Consider the following 25876-nt stretch of genomic DNA (forward strand, 5'->3'; position numbering starts at 1 on the left):
ATGTATGCGCTACGCTGCCACAGGAGGTGCGAAATAAGACGCTCAGAAATGCGGTCGCTTCCCCACTGCAAATGCAACCGCGGTACGAATATAAGCGGGCCTTGGAAGCAAATATGCAAGGGACCGCATTTGAAACCCGGCGCGTTCCGACACCTCGCCGTTTTCAGCTCACGCCACCAAGGAGGGACTTTGTCATCGCCGCACTATATTTTCTCGTGCGCTTCTCTAGGAAAATGGTCTGCAGGAAGACTACCGTGTTTCCTTTGGGTATGTTCTGGTGCGTGCAGGAAGAGTGGGTACTGTGAAACGCGTACACTAGAGACCATACACAGTGAATTAATACTGGAACAAATTATTTTCTGATATGTTTTTACTTAACCGAACTTCAGTTGTGAAATAAAAGAACATGTCAGAAAGCATTCTCGCTCTCCTGTAAATCTTGCTTTCTTAAATCAATTTTTTTAACTTAGTAGAGGCGCCATTAATTACAAAAGGAAAAATCCCGTAGCCCTTCTAGCTCTAAAAATGTAATAATATCACTGAACATACGCATTTTGCAACGGATTGTATTCATGTGCTTTGAATCATATGTTTACTAAATTTTTTTTTTAAATTAGCATATTTATGTGGCAAAACAAATACAGGCAGACAACTCATGAAAATGAGCGGCATGAGCCACTTGAGTAAAAAATTACTGGCGTATCCTCAGCCTCTTCGATAATTATGAACAACCTTTATTCCCATCCAACAAAATTGGAGCGCTGACGCCCCCAGAGCGAGTCCGCGAACTCGGGGTCTACGGTAGAAGAACTTGGCGATTGTTTCCAAAGATATGTACCCTAAATGTAGTTTCTAACAAAAACAGATCCTGTGTCCCTATCGAACCCTAATATAATATTAGGCAATAACCACCGATTTAAGCGTGGTGCTCCATCGTGGAGCTCCCACGCAAACATGCTTAAAGCTGAAAGATAACACTCACCCCTGATGCCACATAGACAGGAACGAAGAACCAGCCGAGGATCATGAGGATGAAAATAGCCTGTGAAAAGAAAAACGAAGGAAATACGGGTCACAGAAAATTCGGATGTTTGCCGAGTGCGCACATGATTTGCGAGTTTCGAAAGTCCGACATATTGAATGCATTGTAGTTTCTGCTAAGAATATGTTGTACACTTGAGCTCCGAGAGTATATTATACGTATATCACCATCACTAGCATCACGGGATCTCCCTCCCCCACTTTCTTTCGCCTTACTTTTTACTTCCAAGCTGCACTTTTCAACTTTTATTGTGTGTGGTGTTTCCTGCTATGGTTTATTTCATTTAAGTACTCATTTACATTTCGTCCGTGTTATTCTTTGTACGGACCTGGCAGCAATTTAATCGAAAGAGGCTACAATTCCGTGTTGATTACGCGGGAAGGCTATAAAAGAGCAAGCCCAGCAGGTTTAAAGGCAGGAAGTGGTTTAGAAATTGCCTTCCAGCTTATCGGTATAATAGCTGCTCTCAAGAAACCAAACAGTCTAGCTCTCACGTGCGTGTAATCTCTAGATAACGCACCATTCTTTTATCTACCATTAGTCTGAAATGGATGCAATAGCAGCTTATCGACTGCAAAAGTGGTCGTTTTCTAGGCACGCGTCTCGAAAGAGCTTCGTATCATGCGAGATAATTCATGGGGGACCTCGTGTCTGAAATGAGCATGTTTTTGTTTGTTTATTTGATTTTTACGCTCCCGCGCATAGTATGGTGTGAACATCGAATTTCCTGCTGGCGTTCCGTCAGGAGATGTCGCAAGCGGCTTCACCGTCTGAACCTATAAATGTTCTTGTTCGGGAGGAGTATCGATCATTGAATATATCGTGCACATCGAGTTTAGAAAAGCGTCAGGGTACCAGAATCCAACGCTATTCAAATGTACATGCGACCAGACTTCCTCAAAATCCTAGTTAAACTTTCCGTAATAAGTAAATCGATGTCTCCTGCTGACGTGTGCCTGGTTTAAAGGGAGGAGAGCGAAAACCAACCAGTTGCTATTTCGTGCCTGAAGCTTTCATGGTGCAGTGCGATGCGCCCGTGTGCTGTGCGATGTCAGTGCATGTTAAAGAACCCCAGGTGATCGAAATTTCCGGAGTCCTCCACTACGGCGTCTCATTACTTTAGTTGCTTTGGGACGTTAACCCCCACAAAGGAAACCAAACCAAGCCTTCTCTTTTTACTCTACTTGCGATTCCGCACGAAACATCGTCGTGTAAGAAGTAAATTTGAACACGAAAAATTCAAACAATAAGCAAAGTAAAGGGAAAAAAAATCAGATATCTGAAGATTTGCGGAAGCTTTTAGGTTTATTGTATAAAGAAAGCCTGAGCGTAATTTTCTCCTTCTTTTATCTTTGCTCCTGTTTACAGCCGTGTACCAAGTCGTCTTCCGAGGAATAAAATATCTGGCGCCTGGTTCTGCTGAACCTTTTGCAGTCGCACTATTTCTGGTATAACTGCGCAAGTATTAAAATAGGCGTTGCTTGTCGACATTTACAAAGAAGAGGTTGAAACGCAGTGTTGATGTAAACCGTTGTCAGGAACAACGGCTACTCATGAAGGTGGGCCTGCGGTGGAACCGCGATTGTGATTATGAGAAGTGGACAATGGACAACCACTACACCGCCAACCTCTGCGACTACCTTATAGAAACTGGACTTCGCTCCTTCTTTTAACTTTGTATCTCCTGCATTCCGTTCCTCCTTTCTCAACTTATGCCTTGCGGCAAACTTCTCAAATTAAAAAAAAAGAATACGTACATTGAGTTCAAATCCGGCGATGCCGATACCCGTAGCCGCGCCGGAACCTGCCAAGCCGACAAAGTGGCCACTCCCGATGTTGCTGGCAAAAAGCGAAGCGCCGACCTAGAGTGAAGAGGGCAAAATGAAACGCACTATTATTCGAAGCCTTCGTTCGTACGACCACAAATTGACACACAATCCCTGGTAGTTACTATGAGAGGCAATAAAAGTGGTTATCACAATCTATACCCCCCCCTCGAATTCACCTTCAGCTTTAATCTGTCTGGTCTGTATAGAATGCCTGTTTTCCTGGTCCTCGAACGCAAGGTAAATTGAAGCAGTGTGCTGGTCACGTTGATATCGCTTAAAAAGAAAATTTCTCGATGGTTCAGGCATCGGTATTCACAGACGCAATGACTTCGTTTTTATATATACACTCTGCGCTAGAGGAATTATTTCGTGCCCCAGTGAAGAAAAAGCATGAACAGAATGAGACAAAAAAGGAGCTGAAGATTTAGACAGGAAAGCATTATTTTCCGGTATCATGCATTGACATTTCGGTGGCACAGTTTAAGCTCGAAACAGCAATATGGTAACATTCAGTAACGAAGAATTCCGAATGGATCAGAGAACAAATACGAGTATTACAGTTTGGGCAAGCAATACGGCAGAATAACAGCTTGTGGGGCGAGTTAGTCCAAAATACGCAGAGCTGCGTCGCAACGGAGACAAACACGAAGAATCAAAGACAACACTGGCGCCCATTACTAACTGTGGCATAAAACGGAACCCGAACTTCCTCTTTCACACCCAGGCACAACACGTCACTCTCACACCTCTTCTTCCTCAAGCAGACTGAAAAAACGAGATGTGAGAGTGTGATGCACTTACGAGTAGAGGAAGAGGTTGTGTCTGGGTGTGAAAGAGGAAGTTTGCGTTCCATCTTGTATTACAGTTGGTAGTGGGCGCCAGTGTCGTCTTTCTCTATTCGTGTTTGTCTTCGTTGCGTACCATAAAGTGTCGAGTAGGTTAGGGAAGAAACGCGACTAACCGGCATTCTAATCGGAATCAAGAGGAAGAATTAGTGGGCCTGTCTATCCTATATACAGGAACGACTCGCTTATGTCTGGTTCCAAATAGCGAAAGGCTGTCGTAAGTGATCAGAAGGTACACTCACCGGTATCCAGTGCATGCTTCGGCTGGCCAGGAAGTAGCCACTCATGGATCCACGACTGCTTTTCCATGACGACTGCGCAGGAAAGTAGGGAAAAACGTTCGTGACTCTCATGTATCATAGTTAAGGATTTATGATTTTTAACGTCCTAAAGCTACTCAGGTTATGAGATACGTCATAGTGGAGGGCTCCGGAAATTTCAACCATCCAGAGTTCATTAACGTGCACTTACATCGTTAAGTGCCGCAGTTGTCGCGGTCCGAATTTGATGTCGTATCCTTGTGTTCGGCAGTTGAGCGACGTAACCACTGAGCCACCGCGGGGTAGCGACTCGCTTTTATTAGAGAGATTTAGCATACCGTGATTCGTGATCCGCCACCGCGACCCTCTACAGCTCGTGGGCGGGGCGCACAAGCTGATTGGTTCCGATGCGGCAGGTCAATGCGCCGACATCAAGTATGTGGCGCCATCTATTGGCATCAAAGTGATCTGGGCATGCGCAGTGGAACGCGCGGTGGCGGATCACGGTAGCGGATTGCGGATCACGGTGTGCTAAATCTCTCTATTGTGTTTGTGCCCGAGATAAAATTTCAAGTGGCTATTTAAAAATAGATATTTATTTAGAATAGCACTATTACTCTACTCAAAAATTGAATAACAAAAAAGATATTTGCAGATACCATTACTCGGAATATTCGCTTGTACTTTTCTTTTGTTTATTTATTATTTTTCTAGTTTCATCTATTTCTCTTTTCTCACGCCCTTAAATAGGCTGAAGAAGCCAGATAGAGAAATGAAGAGAAAGCTTTTGTATGATGGTAGTTTCAGGTAACCACATAAAGAAGCTTCACTTCTCTCGCCTACGCGTTACCCCATTGTAAAAAAATAATAATAATAAAAGCAATATCGCTGAAGCGCTTCTGAAAACAACGTAATGAGCTATGCATATTAATACGACTCAAGCTAGACTTTATGCAACACGACAGCCGCGACACCACGAGCAGCGACAGGAATTTTAATAGAACAGCTCAGCTGCCAGAACTGGCCCTTTAAGGAAAACGCTACACTCCCCCTCGCATTTACTTCGTTTTTTTTTTTGTTTTTTTTTTTTCCTGGGGACCCCTTGTTGGCTGTTTTGCAAGAGCGACTGACCGTCCAGACCAAGGCCGGCGTGAAACAGTGCCGGACTGTCAGCTCTCGCAACGAACGTCGTCTCATGATTAACCTGTTAGCTGCTTGTCACTTAGCTGGCAATAAAAGGGTTTCGCTTAAGGTTCACGTAATTGCACGTGACGAGAAATAATTGGGCAGCGAGACGAGATGCTGTCAGGACGCCACAAGATCGCTAGTGTGAAATGTCACGCTTTATTACGTTAAAGAAAAACATTTACATCAGGCTCACAAAGATTCGCCATCAGCATAGCCTTGGCCTCGTACCTTTGAAGGTTTTTCCCCGTTTCGTCTTCTTTGATCTCCCTCTAAAATGTCTCGAGCATGACGTATACAGCCACCTCGAAGGCTTTATCATGCATGCTGTAATGCATTACGTGACCATTGTGCATAGTTTGCGCAGAAAACTGCGACTTGCGTATCTGTGCACCTCATTAATTTTCATTATTTTTTCATTTTGCCTGCTCCACAAACCTGTAGGTTAATGACACGCGTTCTGCAATCTTTATTCCGCAACTGTTATTGCAGGCTTCATTACTTTAAACGTGCACTTCTGATATTTTTGTTTTGTTTTGTTAAATCATTTTGTTTTAAATTGCAGGCTAAGAATTATCTCCAAATTGCGCTTTTTGTTCGTTACTCGGTCGATATGTTTTAGCTGATATTAGAAGAGATATTAGTGATGTTCTTGCCTTCATGACTACTCGATCACACATATATCTGTATTGTGGTTTTAAAATGCATTCTTTCCTAAATACTGGAGTAAATTATGCAAATATTCCGACGCCTTTACACACCTCTTCCGAACAAAAACCTCGAGCGCTGACACGCGGTGACAAACTGTAAAGGACATGCGACGTGCCAGGAAAACGCAACGTCATACACGATGACACACAGGCTCCTCACAATTTCACGGGCATTCATCTTCGTCGGGCTTCTATAAACGTATGTTGCAGCAAGATAGAGAACCAAACCGCGCCGCTTATGTCAGGCCTGCTATTTATCCCCTTTGCTCACATTCACTCTCTGGTGTTTCAGTGCTAGCCTTCACCTCGTAATTGTGCTGCAGGGCTGCTTGAAGCAGCTGAGGCGCACCCGGCCGGCAGCGTTGCTCCGTAATTAGGCGGACGACCGTGATGTATGGCTGGTTCGCGCAAGAAAAAAAGAAACTTCCTCGTTCCTCTCCTCTCCCCTTCTCCTTCAACTCGACACTGCGAGGTGGCCCTAAAATGTGTACACTTCTATTGAAGAGTTAGAAAACTATCGGCAAGGAGTACGAAAGCAGCAAATACGTTCCTCGCGTCATTTTGCTGAATGCGCGCGGTTGCTATCGAGACGATAGAGTGAACTTAGGTTTGCGCTCTTCCACACCTACCTGCCTCTCTTTTTTGAGGATGCTGTTATTGCCAAAGAAGTCCTTAACCCCGGACACGTGCGATGGAAATATACGAATGGGCATCAGTGATGGGCGATGCTGTTGCCCCGCCAATCTTGTCAGTGTTTCCCCGACGTTTCGTGCCAAGCTCGTGACAAACAATACTTCGATATAGAGAGCAAGAAAAGAATTGAAGGTGATTGGGAAAAACCCGGCAAGAACATCCAACACTCGGCGTGGTCTGGGGGAGAGTCACATGGAATTCCAGTGACTCGTCGATAGCCATTGCGGCATTTGCCCTAGACCGAAGTGCCGTCATTGGTTATCTTTGCTGTTTGTGACCAGTACAATCGACATTGTTGTCACCTTTATGCAGCCGCTGCCTGATTAAGTCAGTCGTAACAGACTATATCAGCGGCTCTGAATTTGTGCTCTGAAGGATAAGCTCCCCTTCCGATGCAGCCTACATTATGTCGATTTTAACCAGGTAAATATCAGGTGCAGAGAAAAATGCTAGCAACAAAGAGATCAACCTCATTGCTGAATGATTGATAAAAATACAAGAAAGCAGCTTACGAACAAATTGCCGCAACAAGTATCTGAAAGACAAAATTGCAGAAAAAAAGAAAAAATTATCGCGAGAGCTATCCCACACATCTAACCCTTAGAAATGCAGCGTGGACTAGTAGGTATGTGCCAAGACTCGGTGCAGTTCTTGAACATCTAGTGCTCCGCAGATTTTTGGAGCGCACCGAAATTCTAAAATCCACGAGTTGAGCCCATGAGTACTCAGAGAAATGTGATGTCATAGTCAGGCATCAAACACAGCCGTAACCTTGCCGTTAGTCGATATAAAACATCACCGTGCAGCAGCTCCGGATTTTGATGAAACAATACAAAAGGAACAATGCTCGAACCAGGTTTTTGTTTTCTTCCCTGTTCCACCTTTCCGCTACGTCATGTGTTAAATACCGATCGCCTTGAGACAATGCCGGAGGTGGATATGCCAGCACAAAAATAGAAGCACCCGACGAAATCACGATCTACGATCGTAGCATTCATTCAACGGCGGTTTCCTTGGCCATTACGCTATGGAGCAACGCGTGAACACATAACAAGGAGCGCCAGACGATGACTACGTCCATCCTCAATCGGAAAGCGAGTGGCAATACGGCGATGTAGGACGGAGCTGGTGCAGGTTAGTATGCATCATTCCGAACGCGCCTCCAGGAGGAGGGTAACTCCGAGTATTTCCCCACGCCAAGCACGGCCTTTTCTTTTTTCTTGTCGCCCATTCGCGGCAATATTGCAAACTCAACCTTCCTTCTGGAGCGGCCGTGCACTCTGTTTTCCCCTCCGAGCGATTCTCTTTCATGCGGTTGCGCAATGTTGTTGGGTTGCACGTGGTGGCTCCAAAATACACATCCGAGGAGGGTTTTTTTTTGTTGTTGTTTTTTTTGTACCTCTCTCTTTCTCTTTTTTACACCGCGGTTTAGCGAAGAGGAAGCCCGGCATAGAAAGACGACGGTTCGAGGCGAACGAGGTCGCCATGAACGACTGAAGCTTCCCGCGTGTCTATTGCCGCTGGATCTCGCAATGGGTGTCACCGGCTTTCCGCCGCATTAATTGGGCCATCCGCATAGGTAACCGAACACCCGGTGTATTCGACGCAGTTTGTGCAGCAGTAAACATTAGTTCCGATGATAGCACTATGATCAATCAGCCTTCTTTGATTCAGTGCTCCTCAGTAATAAGGTTCATTGACTGCAAAGAAACAAATCGAAGGCAACGGAACCCATCAAAGTCAAATAAACCCATACAATATAACGGAACCCACCGAAGGCGAAGGAGCCCATCGAAAGCAACGGAAGCCACTGAAGCCGACGGAACCCATCCAAGCAGCCGAACCCATCGACGGCATTGTCACCCTCTATGACAATGAGACGATGGCACTGGGCCTGATCTTCGGCACTGGAACCCTTGCACAGCAAATACATTGGGAATTTAAAAACACGCCCATGGGGCGCTGAAGTTAACAGGAATATTTAAAACAGTATATGAGCCTGTCTCAAGAAGGGTGGCACCTGCAGTATTTCTCCCATCGCGTTCGAGAGTGAACAGTAGACCCTTGCTTTTCCCGATTTTAGTGTGGATGGGATGTTCCTGTATTGCTTACATATTCTTTTTCCCGTGCTTCATCTGTGCTTTGAAACATGCATTAGCCCAGCGTTCTAGATTCGCTCATTCATTCGCTTTTTACTTTCCTTCCTTCACTCATTTATTCGTCCAATAATTATTTTCCTTTTTCATTCTTTTGCTTAACGTCTCTCATAGCCTGAGTCGCTTTGGGACGTTAAACCTCACAAACCAAACCAAACCAATCTTCTGCTTACTAGTTGTTCCACTAAGCTCATTAAGTAAGGTCACTAGTGTTCGTAATATGCCGAAAGATGCGTAGTCGCGCTTACTGTAAACACGAAAAAGTGAGAAGCACCCTGTTCAATGTTCGCGAATAATTTGCCGTTCGAGCAAGCAGCTTGTTGTTTGTTGTACAGGACTGGGATCTTTTGCTTCCCAATACCTGTTGCAGTGATGTAATTTAGTGACGCGCTGACAGATACCCATATATACAATAGGACGAAGTTGCTGCAGGTACGAGCAGTAGTGGTCGACAGAAAAATGAATGGAATAAAGCGAGTTCAAGTTGAAATGGACCAAAAACAGATTCCCATGTGCATAGAAGCATTTATAGGAGCCCGACTTCCCAGAATATCTGCATGTGCTAGAGACAGGAACGAGTTGCCAGTTCAAATAAAATTGAAACTCAGTTAATCGACTTACAATATCTTCAGTCATTAAATTTCATATTTTGCCAGCTGTCATAGTGACTCCTTATAAGCCGCCAGCGTTAAAGAAACGCTCTGCTCAAGATAGCCCGGGTCAAATATGTCACGCCGATGAACTTCGCTCCAGTTAGTCGTATGTGAAAACAAAAAACAAAAAAATCCCCTTCAAAGCACCGTTAGACCGTTAAGCACTCAGCAAGCGTCACCAAAACCAAGCCAATGTCGCTCGCTTCGTTTAAATGCGTGCGAACTAGCTTCGAGAACCGCGGCCTTAGGGGATACCGATCCATACCTCCTTCTTCGAGACAGCTTTGCAATATTCCGCGCATGTACAAGCGTTCGACCGTGCTCGCCGACAACCAGCCAACCTCGCCGACGTGGCCCCGAGCGAAAACGGTGCCGAAACCATGCTCTCCCAAAACAACCCTTTAAAGACCTCGCCACGTGCGTTCTCACGAATACGACGAAAGAAGGGGTGGGTAGAGCTCACGCAACACTCTCAGAACCGGATTTGCGCTAAGTGGCCCTTCTTTTTTCTCTCTTTAGTTCCTTTTTCTGCCGTTGTTCGCCGACCAGCAATTCACAAGAACAGCTGACACTCCTCCGCCGCCGCATCCAGTTCTAGCTCTATTGTGGCAGTCCTCTTTCTTTCTTGTCGGCAATTCTGATCCTTTTATTCCTCGCGTCGCGTCCGCCGTGTTGTTTACATTTTTACCCGCATCGTTTCATAGAGGCGACGATCCCTGTTTTGTTTCCTGCGCGTCCAGCCTTTCCCGTCGTTGCGGTCACCGCCGTAAAGCCCATTAATGACGCGACGACCTTGAGCTCAGTGAGCCGTATACCAGGAGCGCTTCTGAGCTGCGAGGAGAATGTTTTTGGCAGCCGATTAGCCTGCTGTTTAGACCGCTCTTGGCGCTTAGATTCCTTTCCCCGGGAAAGAGCAGACATGAAAAAAAAAAATATGTACCTTTGTACACTCGAGACAGATTCGAAGTAGAGGAAGCCTATGGTAGAAATCTAATACCGAATGAAAAAATGTTGCAGGCGAACAAAATCGCCACTGAAATATTGTATTTCGCATTTCGAGACGGCAGCTATTTCCTGGCTGCCTTTTACGTTTGGTTCGATCGCGCCAGATTGTTTTGTGGGATTTTCTAGCGCGGCCTGCTGAAAGCGCAAGGTATGCCCCCTCCGCTAAATCCCAGTAGGTGCCATGCAGGACCCGCCAGAAATTGTAGCTTTACGTTTAGATGAGAGGATTCAGTTATATTGACTACTCACGTTAACGCTTCTTCAAACAACAAGAATTCGAAAACCTATCTTTAAAATTCAATTTAAAACGTAAGTGCAGGTGCGGACTTAAGTAAACGGAGCACGCTTTTTCGTTCAATTTAAAATCACGTCTTCTGCACTGGAGATAAGAAATCATTATTTCTCCAAGTGACAGTGCACTGGCGTCTACTACCGGTTCGCACATACAACGACTGCCAGTTTTAAATATGCAGCGCGTGAAAACTTTTAGAAGGAAATTTCGTGGTCCGTTTAGTTTTGTACGTGCCGACACGTATGCCCTATGACATAATTCTTAATATGATAAAAACATTAATGAGAATTTCGTTTACAGTTTTCAATTTTTTTTAGCACACATGTTCGAGAGAAGATACAAAAGCACAAAGACGCGATGTCTTTTTCGTGGTCTCCTAAACGAAGTGATTATTTCTCTTACATGGTTTTGATGAATTTGAATACCAATAAACTTCACCAAATTGGTTCTTCCTTTCTTTGTCATGCAAATGGTAGCGATAACTTGATTTTTTTTTTCTGGTGCCTTAATATCACTCACAGCACGCGGTTAACGTCTAACTTCATACCTAGACGCAAAAGCTTTCAAAGCAGCATCTTTAATTCAAATGCGCCAGCCCATTCTTGATAACTTTGTGGCTGTATGGTCGAGCTATGAAGAACTTTTCCTGCACAGGGATCACCCGTTGAATCCCCTATGAACCAACAGTATTTCCCTCAACAGAAAACTTCAATTATTCAGTTTTTCTTTTTTTTTTATGTCAACGGTATTGCCGAGAAAATGCATAAACCACTCGACAACTTTCTAAGGTCATGACTTGAACATCACACTGATTATTTTGATGGTGGTATTAGGATAATGGCCGAATGAAAGCTTGATCAATGAGTGCCACGGGAAAACAATCATCACTGTCGCACTCTGTATATGCTTTCACTGTACTGTTCAAAACTTGGGCGTCACGCCGGCAGCATCAGCTCCCAAAAATGCGTTTACTTGTCTGTATGACAGGTGGCCATCTTTGCTATTGTGAGCGGCAGTGAGAGGCTGGCTGCAACACATCCGGTGGCCGGATAGAACTTTTAACCCCTTGAGTTGGAAGCACGCGGGTTTCGAGTGGGGAAGGCGACAAAAGTAGAACACGTCATTTTTCCGTTCGCTCCTGTTTCCGGCATCGATCATCGTGACAGCGCCTTCTTTTTCAACGCTTGAGCGATGTCTTCACAAGCCACCGTGGGACCGGGGGAATGCATCTGGTGTACTTGGTAGGTGCACGGGCCGAATCAGTTCGCCAGATCAGGCCAACGCAGACAACCGTCGCACGTGCGGTCTTTTTCGAGATTCGCGGCCGTCGTTCTGGAGGCCGGACACGAACGCTTTTCCGCGGAATTCCCGATGAGCCAAGCGACGGAGGTTGTAGTAGAGGCGTAGATGTATGCTACCAAAGGGCGCTCGTCGGCAAAGGGGAGGAGAAGGAAATTGCCGGCCATTAGCTGGGCGACGCGCCGTCTGTCGGGTACAGTTCTCCAGCGCGCGGCGCGCCAGCAAATGGTTGCGCGTGTAATGCTTCGTAATCAGGACCAATTTTTTTGCGTACCACAGCAGCCCTTCGACAGGGGTGTGCGCGGCGTCATTGACATTGCCCCGGGTGTAGCCCCCAGCTCCCGTGCTCTGTCTGGCTGGTTCTGCTTATTGTAGTAGTTTATAGACCTCAGTTCGTTTCGCCGATAGGAAGGAACTCCTCGGGCTGTAGGCTTTGACGGCAGTGTCTCATGTACTGTCTCGTAGGGTGGGACACAGAGGTTGTATTTAATGTAATTTACGGCCAGTTAAGCACGCTGAGTGGCACGACGTGTTCACATTAGTGTGCACTGTTCAGAAAGCACACAGTTGTGAAATGAAACTCTGCTGCATAAGTTACACAGCTCTATAAAATAAGTAAACATAACCTGTACAAACACTCCTTAAAAACACAGAGCAGCTTAGGAAAGTTTTTAAGCAGTCGTGGAAGCAGTCTTGGGAACTGGCTGAGAAATAACTCACGCAGCTTTTCATTAATTCACGAGCATTAATGTCCTCAACTAACAGTACTTAGAAAAAGTGTATCGCGCTTGTATTGTTCGAACCAGTTCCGCGAGGGCCGCTCATAAAGTGTAACAATTCAGGCAGTGGCCCCGGGTCCATGCGGAGGACCTAGATTGATTTTCTTCAGTCAGTAATTCTTTAAAAATCATGGATATTTCCTCCCTAACTGTATTCATTAGTGTGCTTGGTGAATACTGACTAGTCCTCGTAACTGCAATTGTAATACCACAAGCTAGGCCAGAAGAGTTATTAAGCACAGTATATTAAAATCTGTTTCCGGTGACTTTTGCTTATTTGGCATGGGTACGAGCATACCGAATTGCTCGCGGCAATGCGGGCGTCTTTGCTGTGGCCTTTCCAAGACAGTGAGGGAAGTGACCGTCCTTGTGTACGGCCGTGGAAGGCGGCAACTCGCGGTGGACAAGGTTCAGCCGTTTGACCTCTCGCTTTCATCAGGCGACTGTCAACCGTTGTTTCGAAGGGCACGTGTTGAAAGTGTATTTGCGCGTTCACGGAGAAACACTTGCACGAAGCGAGAACGCACTGAATGACTATGCTATAGTTTGCAAACAAAACAAAATTTGACGTGAAAACCTACGTGCATGGATCCTGTGCTTGAGAATTCAGAAAACTTTCAAAGCAACAAAACAAGAGTACAACCTGAACCTGTGCGGGCTGAACGCTTTTTTTTTTTTTCAAAAGGCATGATTCTTGTAAGCAAGCTGCTGCCAGTGTTCTATGTTAACAGCTACCAGATGGCGAAAAAGCAAACTAGGAGCGCTTAACTGCACTAGTCAAGTAGAATTCTTGTTTGGGCTAATTGGTACACTATGATTCACAAATAATACAGCGCGATGGACGAGGACAGAGAAGTCACACAAACGCCAGTCCTCTCGTTTACGTTGTTGTTGTTCTCCTCTAATTTGATGGCACATACCCACACAGAGGGATCAGCCAAGAATTGTGGTGCAGAGATATTAGATTTTGAGATGTATAACTACATCGCAAAAATAAATGGAAATAAATGCTAGGGAATAGAGAAGGAAATGTAAATATGAAAAACCAAAATAAAAACGAGTAAATACTAACGCACGCAGTAGAAGAATACTAAGATTTATATGTGCAGATTAAAAATTCAAAGCATATCAGCAAGGCAGACGTTTTGTTTCTATTAAGAAGTTTTGAATGGCGTTAAAAACAGACCTGTGGCTGTACCCAAGCTTGGTGTACGTGCTTGGTGCTAGTCCTGTCGTTTGTGTGCCTTCTTCGTCTTCGTCCGTCGTGCCGTATTATTTGCGACTCAAAATGCACTGGTTAACCTGCCACAGTTTGATTCGTGCTATTTCTAATAAAGAAAGTGTCCAGCAACTTTGTAGTAGTTCATTAGTTCCCATAATGCTTTTTTTTTTTTTTTCGAAAATAGTAGAATCTACAGTCATGTTATGGCCACTGATATACCTCACATATTATGTGTTTTGCTACAGGCAAATAAATTTTCGCTACTTTTTCGACTTGAACAAACGCTGCTCATCGAAGTGAGGTGAGTTTCTCGTGGGCTGGTAAAGCTCTTGGTGTCAAAAAAAAAAAAAACTTTTTTTTTTCGTGTAATCAGCCCACTGTGAGGCGCTCGCTGCACACACGGAGACGGGAGAGAAGAATCGTGCCTCAGAATATCATATTGAGTGAAGCCTATGGCAATTCAACGCAGACAAAGGTTGCAGAAACTACCCCCTCTCTCTCATTTGGCAGGATGCCGCTTAACCATGTGGGAAACGCGAGTGACGCCTTTCATCGCTCATTCTGTGAAGGGTCTGTAATCAATGACATGCCCCCTCCCCCCCCCCCCCCCCCCCCTCGGCGGCTCCAGTTTCGATATCACGCTTTTCCTGCCTTTTTCTGTCAACACCAGATAAACTGGCCACCCCCGATCACTGAAGTGCTCGAAGCCAAAGGAGCCTACTTCCAGCTACCCGAGTGCTCTGTTATCTCCCTTTGTCCGTCACATACCTCTCTCGACAGGCGGCCGATCACTTTCACTCGGGCTGCGCTGTTGCTTGTGTCCACAATGCTGCAGTTTGTTGCCAGTTTTCGATTCTGTCACTCACTTAGGCTCCGTTGCAGTTACCGCTTCCTATTTGCGACACCAGAGAGCAACCTTGAATGAAGGATAAGTTCCTGTCGGGGCCCGTGGCATTGGTGCACATGGGCTGCAGCCTCCGTGTTCGACATTGTGTAGTCGTTCGCCAACGAACGGAGCCAAATCTGCCTGATAGCGACATGCCTTTCTTGAGTTGTGTGCTTTTTGCTTCTATTCGCTTGCTCGCATCAAGGAATTCCGCCGAACAGTAGCCAATTATACACTCGGTGCAAAGTAATTTTGCCGGTTTTTCAGATGAACACGCTTCCCGATAAAATTTAAGCGCTACACATAGCTAAAGGTCACATAGAACGACGAAATCAGGGAATAAGTAGCTTAATCATGTCCTGTTGTCTGTTCAGAGATCAAGGTCTGGGCAAAAGCAATTTGCTATGATTTCGGTTGAGCCGTTGTAATCCTTAAATGTGCATGGTTCCCTATTAAGGCGCACGGACCTATGTACCCACACTTACCCAGAGCGTTGAAACTAGGCTAGACAGCTCATGTTCGCGAAGTTCACTGGTTCCCACTGGCTCATTTACCCTTTTGATTTTTAGCCGCAATCACTGTACGAAAGTGAATGCTCGATTTGCTCGATGGGGTGATTTATAGAGCTCTAGGCCTCTCGAAAATCATGCCGACGAGCTTCTCACCACATCGTTTTCGCATTCAGGACAAATGCGTTTTTTTTTTTTTTTTCACTTGCAATACTGCAGAGGACATGTGCATAAAAATAAAGTGTCGTCGACGTATGGCTCGAGTTAAGTGACGATCCCTCTCTCGGAAAGGTGAAAACGTGTGCCAACGCTCGGTGCGCGCGGAAGTGCTCAATTTGCCTATAGTCGTTGTTCTGAGATGTATATACAACGGGGATTTTATGTAGCCTTTTGCCGCCATTTAATCAAACTATAAAGCAGCGACTATCACGTAGGAAAAAAGGCTGTAACTGTGTAACCGCAACTGCGTAAGATAAACGAGAGTAGCGGAAGGCAGTGCCATAACCTGCATATTCCTCTTTTTTTTATTATTATTATTATTATATACGACTGAACTGTGAATCTTTTTTGTCGGTAGTGCATTATATACCTTCAGAAATATTGAAAGCTTGGCAACGGTGCTGGCTGATACATCCTTCACCACATTCTTTCTTTCTTTCCTTCTTTCTGCAATTCTTGCTGTTTTTCTGTCTTTTTCCTCTTCCTTTCTTTCTTATTTTCCTGCAGGGCACGCCCTCCCGCTTTCCGGAAGCCGCCATCAGACACCAACCACACAAACGTCATGAGGAGTGCTTATCTGTACCTGGAAAGGAACGCACAGCCTCTTCCGTCCATTGATTGGGCTAGTAGGCGCGGCTTGAGGAACCGACAACAAGAATCCTCTCGGACGTCAGCGACAAGTAAGCGGTGAAAGAGAAACCTTGCACCTGTATCAGGACATATAGATACAGGTTGCACAGAAGCACGGGATCCCATGTCGCCGTTAGTATTCCCGGAAGGCAAACAAAAGAATACTCTATTGTTGAGCCTTCTAGTGCACAGTGAAAACGAAATAGAGATTTAAAAAATACTCATGTGAAACAATGCACCTCATCATAAGCAGCAGCATCATCATCATTAAGGGGTTTTATTGAAAATAAAATAATGAAGGAAAGATTGGGGCCAGCCGCTGTATCTGGCCTCGCGCTCGGAGGCGCCTGAGCTGCTGTGGCGGAAACGAAGGGACAGTAAGAGAAAATAAACTAGGGCTGCGACACGGAGACAGGACAGGGTAGAGGAACGCATCTTGGAGCGAACTTGCAATCCGTACCCAATAAAACACGTGGATTCTGTGCCAGGTGTGCGCCCGCGGAATCAATTTGTCGCCAGTATTTACGGTTTCTTCAGTCTTCTTTCAGGAAAGCAGTCAGTGAGATGTTCTGACCCAACGTTAATTTTGTCGCATGTACATGTGTGTTGATTAAAGGCGCAGTTTTAAGCCTGGAATTTCTGGGAGGAAGGAGTAGTGGGGCTGAGAGGGTAAAACACCAGCATGGTGTGTGAGAGTAAGCTGCGCAATATTTAAATCATCAGAGTAGTAGCAGGCAACTACTATATTCACTGAATGATTGTGAAAACAAACAAAAGATAATTAAGCAATACATATAGCTAGCCATGCCACCTCTTGCAACAGGCATTGGGAAAGCACCATATATTCTTATTCTTTAGGTGGGTCGTGGGTTCTAGCGTAACAAATTCAGTGCAGTTACGACTGCTGTCGCATCTGTAACCATGGTTACAGACCGTTGCTAGGCCACAGCAATTTACGCAGGTTGGAACACTCGCTCACATTACTGCGCCTTTTCACAGCAATCGGTTTCTCGAGGCACGAGGAATAGTCACCAAAGATTGGGCGCTTTATAATGCGACGAGGGGGAAGGCGAAGGAAAGGAACACGTGCGTGTCACAGCTGTCCTGTTCGCTATGCTTCCTCGCCTCTAGAATTGGCAGAACGTCCTAGAGATTTTTCGAGTGTTCTTTTTTGCAAAACGCCGGCAGAATCGGTAAAGTTATTTCACAATCAGCAAACTGCGCAGAAACAACACCAGAGACAAGACTGTGCAAGGTTGTGCAAAGCGAAGGTAAATAAGGTTCACGTTTGCGAAACTCGAGATCATGGGTGTTCAGAATTCTAAGAAAGTAGATGTAAGAAGAAAATAAACATCAGGAGTGAAAATAAAAATTTAGTTAGAGAGAAGAGCAAGGTAAGCATCCGCGCGAATCTTGTTTGGCGATGCAAAAAAAAAAAAAAAAAAGAGAAAGAAAAGGTACGCGAGTCTTGCTCATTGGCAGTAAGACTGGGGAGAAATATGCCCGCGCATCAGCAGCAATAACGCAAGTGAAAGGAAAACATCCCGCGCAGCCTGGAAATGTTCCAAACGAAAGGTCACTTTAAATTTTCCATAGATAGCACTAAATTTGAAAAACAAAATTGGAGAAGCCTAACGCGCCAAAACTTGCCCAATAACATGGTATCCTTATACTCCTGATTCCTTGGACAATCACTCCGCATTCGTTTGCGTAACATTTTTATGAGGTCGTAAAAACAAGAGCAATGAATACTAATCTCGGGTGATGTCACGTTGCGCTCACATGCAAAAAACGAACGGAACACGTGCAACCTGACAGGCAGATGGCGATCTGCATGCAGATGGTGAGTGTCAGATCAGAACTAAAGACAAACCTAATAAACGCGGTTAGAAGAAAGCATCACCAATTGTTCGAAATGATTTGCCCTCAACGTAGCTTCACTGACATACCGAGTTCATTTGGTTCGCGAAGTCGTTCTTTCAGGCTCCACGACGTCTAATAATCGAAAAGAAAATTCTTAGTGGCATGTTGGTCATACGAGCGAGCCACGAAATCGCATGAAGTAATCTGATCATCGAGCACTAGAAGCGAGGTGTACATCCCCCGAATAAGTGGCTGGGAAATGGAGAAGTGAATATTTGACCACTACTATATTATTGGGCAATATTCGACTGACTTTCTCCTCTCCAACAAATTGATTCCAGTGCAAGTTGTTGAAACAGGCCAAATATTTCGATGATCGCCGTGTCATATGTTGTAGAAATACACGTGGTAGGAATGCGCATAGGTTGATCCGACCAGCACAACTGTTCGTATCCCCGCATTAAGCTTTTAAAACTAATATTAATAGGCCTCCCATGGGCTATAGTTAACTGGATTCTTTCATACCTGAAACAGAGAATAATTCTAATTTATGGAGCTTGATGGCTGCTGCTATTCGCCCCTCCCAGTCTCCTCCAGTGCACCCCAAGGCAGTGTCATCTGACCCCTTCTGTTTTTTTTTTTTTTCCTGGTCTATATAAATGGTCCTGTTGTCACTGTTTACCCATTTGTTAAAATTTGCCTGTTTACTGAAGATTAAATGCATTACAAACCTATATCTTCGCCTTATAGCTATTCTGCACTTAATAATTCGTTCAGTAATGTTCTAAACTAGTATAACCAAAAACAAATTGAAATCAACACTGAAAAAACAGTTCTGCAACCTATAACGCGAGAGAAAACCCCTTTCCAGTTAACTTATTACATAAATTACCATCCTATAAGGAAGTTTTCAAGATGCAAGTACCTTGGAGAGATCATAGACGGATACCTAACTTGGACCGATCATGTAAGGACGCATAACATCATCAACATTTCGAAAACTCGGCTTTCACTATCATAAATTTAAAGCAACTCCTAGCGAAGTAAAATTATTAGCTCATATCTCGTTAATAAGGACCAAGTTGAAATGCGCATTGATACTTTGGGACCTATACGCATAAAAAAAGACATAACTGAGGTTGAAGAAGTGCACCGGCGCACTGTCCACATTATGTATAATAAACATTGCCACACTGATTCACAGACTAATTTAATGATCACAAATAGCAATTCTCCGGTTCATATTAGGCGGAAAGTGTCATATCTGGCATTTATGCACTTGTTTCTATTCGCAAGTAATTTGGCGTTTCACCTACTATCTATCTAAAACCTCCAACATTTTAACTTCAAAATTTCCCAATACTTTGCTCGCAATAACACATTAAAATTTCCTTACTTGCCCTAAACCATTTCAGACTGGAATATGTTAATTACAAGAGAGTGTTCCATAAAGTGACAAACTATGAAAAGGCAGTGATTGAATACTTAAAATCACTTTTGGAGCTCCTTTTGCTGTTAGAGTTTGTGTTTATTTGCATTCGTTTTGTGCAAACCATCAACATTTCTGTCATAATTTGACCTTGTCATGTGAAACACAGCCTTAATTTCGCGAAGATTGAATTTATGTGATGAGACTTATATGCATTATTTACTTTGTCACCTGTATGAACCGAACATATAGGTGTGCAGTATCGTATAAACAAAAAAATTAATAAATGCTGTGTGCCTTAGAACAAAACCTAAATGGTGCTTTAGAAAGCCTGTCGGCAAAATGTTACTTCGATTAACTTCATTACACAGTTATCTAAAACAGTTTTTTGCAAGAAAAAGAAGCAAATAACAGTCAGCCATTTTTTTTTTTTAGCATAAGATTTTAACAGTCAGCCGATATGGCTAAAGCAAACGTTGATTCTGGGGTTAGCCCACGTCAAAGAGGGCGTGACACTCTTCGAGAGGTGTAGTGTCGCGTTTTCCGAAGAACGCCATCCAAAGCCTAACAGACTTGCGATCTACTTTATCACGGCCACTTACGTAAACATATCGGTACTGCGGGGACACGAGGAATATGAAATGGGCGACGGGGAGATTCTAAGGCCGGATAACTAGAGATAACATGCGCTGCGTCCCGGAGTGTTTGGATTTTTTCCTTTGCTACTTTCTCGGAAAGCAGCTTCCCAGAATTTATGTAGCCGCTAGGTGAGAACTCCTATGGAGTCGCTCATAGAAGCTGTAAATCTGGCAAAACTGGACAAAATCACGCGAGAATCAGCACTTAAAATTCTAATATTCCACCTCTCTTTTACTGCCACCACAAAAATTCTCGAAAACCTGAAACCTAATGTTCCACTTGACCATCCGGTCTGCCAACCATGTCCCGCATTCATTACAGCATGGTGTACATATGAAATATGGCCATCTTTAAAACTGGAAAAGCTCTAAAGAAATGCTGCAGCTCCCCACCAAAGCGAAGCTTGTTATGATGCTCCAATTCAACAAGTTGGTAATGACAAGAAAGTCGGCAAGCACAAAAGAGCCCAAAACAAAGAATGCAAATTCCACCGCTGAGGCCTTGCGGCTTAACGGATTAGAAAACCGGATTCTCTTTTTGTGCTTTACTGCATTTTACTGAGTAAATAAACTCGTTTTCAATCGTGTCACAATGCAGAGCCTGTCTCCCGGCACGGAAGTAAGCTTGCTCATGCAGCAGATTCCTTGAACATAAGGTAGGCTATGAACAGTCCTCGATAAGCGCTTACGTAACTCGAGAACACAGTTTTGTGATGCTGCTGCGTTGTCAATACTCTGCAGCGTAGTGGTGCACCGACAGTAGCTTTCCCGCCAAAAACTAATCGCTGCTACGTGGGACTAAGAAAAATAATTAGAGGAAGAGGCAGGGAAACAGTTTCATCATCATGGGCTAAACATATGTGAAAGCAGTGGCTGTTATGTGTGGTCAATACTTACGGCGGGCTGACATAAAGACACCTGCGCCCTTTCCGATAAACCCAAATTGAATGCAATAAATTTTTGTCCTTCGTGAAATATTTGTGTTCCTTATTTTATTTATTTCCTCTAAAACATCAGTGTCGCCGAGAGTCATTCTACAATTTCAGTGTGTGCGCCTTCAAAAAAATACTTGGCGAACTTTTAAACATTAGAATATGGCGAGATAGCCTTAAAGACCGATTAAGGCTGCTTGGAGGACCCTTGGTGGATCTTTGACACATATCAAGCCACTTGGGGTACAATCAACTTTGTAATTACCACGCATAATTACCACGTGATGCGCCGCTCTCACACAAGATATCCGTTAACTACGTCGAAAAAAAGCCCCTCGGTGGCCTAGGTGTAGCATACCTGACTCGTGGGCTCAGGTATCGATTCCAGTACCTAATTAGCAAATTTCATTAAAAGCATAATTATTCCATTGGCATGTGTTACAAGGGCACTTAGGCATATTACAGCCTCATGACTGCAATTTATCCGATGTTTTAATTAACAACTTACAATACTGCAACTTCAGGAGTGACGTCATGCCCTCTCTACATATCCGGATTTATCTGAGATTGCAACGACGCTGGCATCACATTTACCGCCAATATGGACATTTAACGGTATAGCCTTAAAAACTGGCGGATACATATATCACAATAAAACTTTAATATGAAAGCACTCAACAGCTGCACTCCCTCAGTAACAAGATTCACCAGATAACTGCTTCCAGCTTAAATGCACTTTGTTCAACTATTGTGTCTATAGAGAAGTTTGACAGTTCTTCCTGGTTGATAATCCCGAAAGCGAAAGCAGCTTATCGGGGGATAGAATTTCTATTCCAACTCCGTTATCCTTCTCTCGCCGACTGGAAAAACATCGTCGGCAAATTCATTAAGGTTTGACCATCACCAAATAAAAAAAAAAAAAAAAACGAACATTGCAAAGGGCGCATGGGCGTGGCGCTAATGGGAAACCAGAATAACCCTGAGTGCAAGCGACGTAGGGGGGCAAAACATTGACTTAAACCGTTTATTCTGAAGAAACACTATTAGTGGCTACGACGCACTTCATGATTGATGCCTACCAACTGATCCAGACCAAAACGGGTGCTTGAACATCACAGCCAAGATCAGATTGTGAACAACAGGGGTTTCACTGAGGCCAAGATTTCTCCTCAGGATATATTCCCTCATCTCATATTCTTTCACGATTTCGCTGAAAACTCATATCTAAGCATTTCTAAAGAACGAACATGGCTCGTATCACGGCAAGGACTGCCAACCAGTAACTCGACATAAGGATACCGGGACTACTCCAAGCATCGGACTAAGTCGCACGTTAGACCATTGCCTTCATCTTGCGAGAGTGCCTTCACCGCTATAGCAGTGCGGTTGGACGAGACCTTGACCTTAGTCCCCAGGGCCAGGCAGAAAACTTATCCCCTCATCGCAATGAAATGAGCCCGAGACGGAAGCTTTTTAAACCAGAGGCGAATCGTAAAAGCGCCAGTATGCCGAGATAGGAACTAGCCCAAACCAGCCGTCTTTGGCACGCTACAGTCGACTAAACACTTTCATTCGGAGTTTGAATAGTGTGGCATCAACAATGCCCGCACGTTATATGAAGGCTGTCTGAAGCCTATGCAGGCATTCCGAAGGTCGCGACAGGCACCTTGCTCCGAGGATCGAGCTTACTTTATATTTCCGTCCCTTTCCCACTTGATTTCTGTCCAAGCCTTATCGGCGGTCAGACGCGAAGCACGCGGTCGACCTCGCTTTCTCAACGCGGCTCCTACGAAGGCTGTAAAGATTGCACTGCTCCGCACAGCGTGGCAGTATGCTCGGATCGTTAATGCGCCGCCTCTGTAGCACGCTTGTCTCGCTCGCTCCCACGGCACCGGTAGAAGTGAATTTGGGAGACTCATTCGAAGCAGCTACAACGCAAATCCTTTTCACCTCCGTATGAAGACACGTGCGCATGAGGTCGACGTTCACTGCAGGTGCACTTACGCAACGTAAATAGGCCACAGGTGTCGCATCCATGTGGTGATACCTGCTTTCTATCGATCCATTTGCCCCAGTCATAGCAACAGAATGACAACCTGTTCGTCCAAAAAGCTGTTGTATCAGTGCAAGCAAGTACAGATTACTGAGCGTATACGGAATATTAAAACTAAAGTTTTCAGTCGATGTACTTAAGGAAAACGAACGTGATCAACGTGAACACACAGCAAGATTGAAGGCGCAACGTTAGAACCAGCGTTGGTTGAAAGCACTTCTGCCTCTCGTAAACTATCGCACTAGGTGCTCGATTTTCTGGAACATTACAACAATAAATATCACAAAACCTGAGCAACGGATTGAAAATCAGGCGCAAGAGCGAAAAATTATGGACCTTCAACTTCCGTCATCATTTCGGCAAGCCGCGTTTAGTTGTGATTTAGAACGTAAACTTAATTTAAGTGATCTATCCATCTTCATGCTTAATGTCCGCTAGTACGGTGACTTCGCGATGCGGGCGCGGGTTGTTGCCAAATTTTAAAAAGTCGAGAAAAGTTTTGTGCTTGAAGATTCCCTATTACGTGGGTAACCAAATACCGTAAGCCGATAATTCAACGCACAAGTAGTAGCAGTATAAAATTCAACAGTCCGTATGTGCCCCAAATGTTCTGTATATTAAAACATTCGACGAATGACTGCTTGCAGGGCCCTTCCAATAATTCGAAAATGTGTCAAAATTGAATCTGTGTGATCCGTGGCTAATGGTGCCCTAGAGTAAATAAAAAAGAAAGTATCGAAGGCTCGCTAGTGCTGCCTGGCGCTTAATTTGCACCTGTCTGTCACGGACCACACTGTTAAGGTATAGACATCGTAATGCGGAGCTAGTTAAAGTGGAAACCCGCTGAAGACATCTCGAACAGCCGTTTAAATTGTCCGAATTATTTCTATCTCGAGTTTATTTTTGTTTTATTGCTTTAGGATGAAAAAAGAAACAGCGACGCAGGCTACTCACCCAGATACCGACGCCGATCACCGCGACGAAGTATGCAACGATGACAACAATGTCCCACACTTCCAAGTTGATGCTCTCGAACGCTTTGCCTTCTCCGGCCTCCGTCATGGCTTCTCAGTGATCTTGCGTTCCGCGTAACCTAAACAACCCGCAGTTCAATTTATGCCGACCGGTCGATCACAGCGCACTCACTCAACAGTCTAGACTCGTGCTTCCTTCTGTCTGCACATATTTCATAGCATGAGCGGAAAAAAAAATTAAAGACAATTCCTTTTCTTTTCAGCCCAGTAGCTCTTCTGATGCTTCAGTGTTCACAAAAAGGAACGTTTGCGACGCTTCCAACGACGAACTCGGAAGAACGAAGTATCTTGCACTGTCACAGTCACTTTCGCACTGAAATTCGGCGGAGTAGAGTTCCTACGACTGGTATTGCAATCAAGTACATGTAGGTTAGGAGCAGGTGGAGCAACAAGGGGTTGAAGATGAGGAGGAAGCGGCCCGAGCTTCAAAGCCGGTGTGCGCTGTTTCGTACAGCCTTTTGGTTTCTAAGCTGACCGGAGCGACGTCGGCGCGCTTATAACGAAGCGCGCTGGCTCGCGCACGTGTCTTGGGCAAAGGGAGAGAGAGAGCGTGGCTGGCTCTCGCTCTCTCGAAGCACCGGGGCGTACAAAGTTGCCGCTCGTCGGCGTTGTTGGCGCGTCAGGTGTGCAGCCGCGAACACGTTCCCTCCCTCCTTGCCTCTCACACCTCTGTGCGTCGATCGCGGTAACCGCCCCTCGCCCGCAGCTCCGAAGCGCTGTGTCGTCTACGTGCGTGCCTTTGCGAGCGTCAGAGGAACAGTTCCGCTTTTGCCACGCTCTTGCAACTTCCGTTGCGAGGATCGGCGGTTTTTACGGAGGTGTGGCTACTGGTGGTAAGGCACCACCTTTTCGAGTTGCGTTCTGCTGGGAACACTGCCGGCGATCCTTGGCGAGGGAGTCATAATACTCATTTTCTCTCATTTCTTGGAACTGCCACTTGCATAACTGCTGTGTACAACTACCACTACCACTACAACTTTCCTCATCAGTACGTAGCCAGAAATATTTTTCGGGGGTGTTATACACCATCCATCAAAAATAATAATAAAAGCCGGCATCCAAATATTATCTTATTTATTCTCTTTCAGTTACCGCCTCTTTGTTTCCATATATTCACGCAATAAGTTTCAAGCCACCTGACCGGAACCTGAAGGACGCTAGGGAGAACAAAAAATTTCTGGGGGTGTTCTCACATCAAACATCCACGCCTTGTCTATACACCTGTTCTTCATCTCGATTGATACAACTCCTTTGACCTTTTGAGGGGTGACAGCGGTCGGCACAAGCAACAGGCAAATTTTGCACTGCTACCAAACCTCAAAGATCAATATTTCTTCAACAGGGCTTAGTAATTAATTAATTAATTAGTTCCTTCCATCGTGGTTCCTTCTTCATTAATTCAATAATTAATTCATTGCCCGGGTCGCCAGCGGTTATAGGGACCTAAGTTTCCTGAACATCGAATCGAGATAGTCCCGAAGCTAGAGAAACTGCTTTCTTATGTGTTGTTTGCCGTTTGCGGGTGATGCGTTGTCGCTTTTGTTTTACTTCTGTACCACTACGCTTACACGGCGCGCTGAGGCAGACTTGTTTCAGCTATTTACACAGAAGCAGGCCTCTCGCTCTTCCGGCATGGTGCTAGCGCACAAGAAGGACAAGAGCTCAACAACAAGAGCCCTCGCTCTTAGCTTATTCTTTAATTATTTCCCACCT

At 44.8% G+C, this 25876-nt stretch overlaps 1 protein-coding gene across 1 annotated transcript in view; it reads right to left on the reverse strand.

Moving 5' to 3' along the window:
- The window catches only part of LOC146196696 (sodium/mannose cotransporter SLC5A10-like), a 42815-nt gene extending 18124 nt beyond the window's left edge, over window positions 1–24691 (reverse strand). Inside the window, exons 1-4 of the mRNA XM_084598466.1 lie at window positions 24084–24691; window positions 3959–4030; window positions 2800–2904; window positions 983–1042 (exon numbers count right to left, since the gene is read on the reverse strand). Of these exons, the coding sequence (XP_084454592.1) occupies window positions 983–1042; window positions 2800–2904; window positions 3959–4030; window positions 24084–24191 (345 nt within the window). The 5' untranslated portion in view covers window positions 24192–24691. The remainder of the gene's footprint in view (window positions 1–982; window positions 1043–2799; window positions 2905–3958; window positions 4031–24083) is intronic.
- Between the last annotated feature and the right edge of the window lie 1185 nt (window positions 24692–25876).

The sequence above is a fragment of the Amblyomma maculatum genome, chromosome 3 (assembly GCF_055883805.1).
Source record: "Amblyomma maculatum isolate TAMU_Amacu chromosome 3, ASM5588380v1, whole genome shotgun sequence".
Lineage (NCBI taxonomy): Eukaryota > Metazoa > Arthropoda > Arachnida > Ixodida > Ixodidae > Amblyomma > Amblyomma maculatum.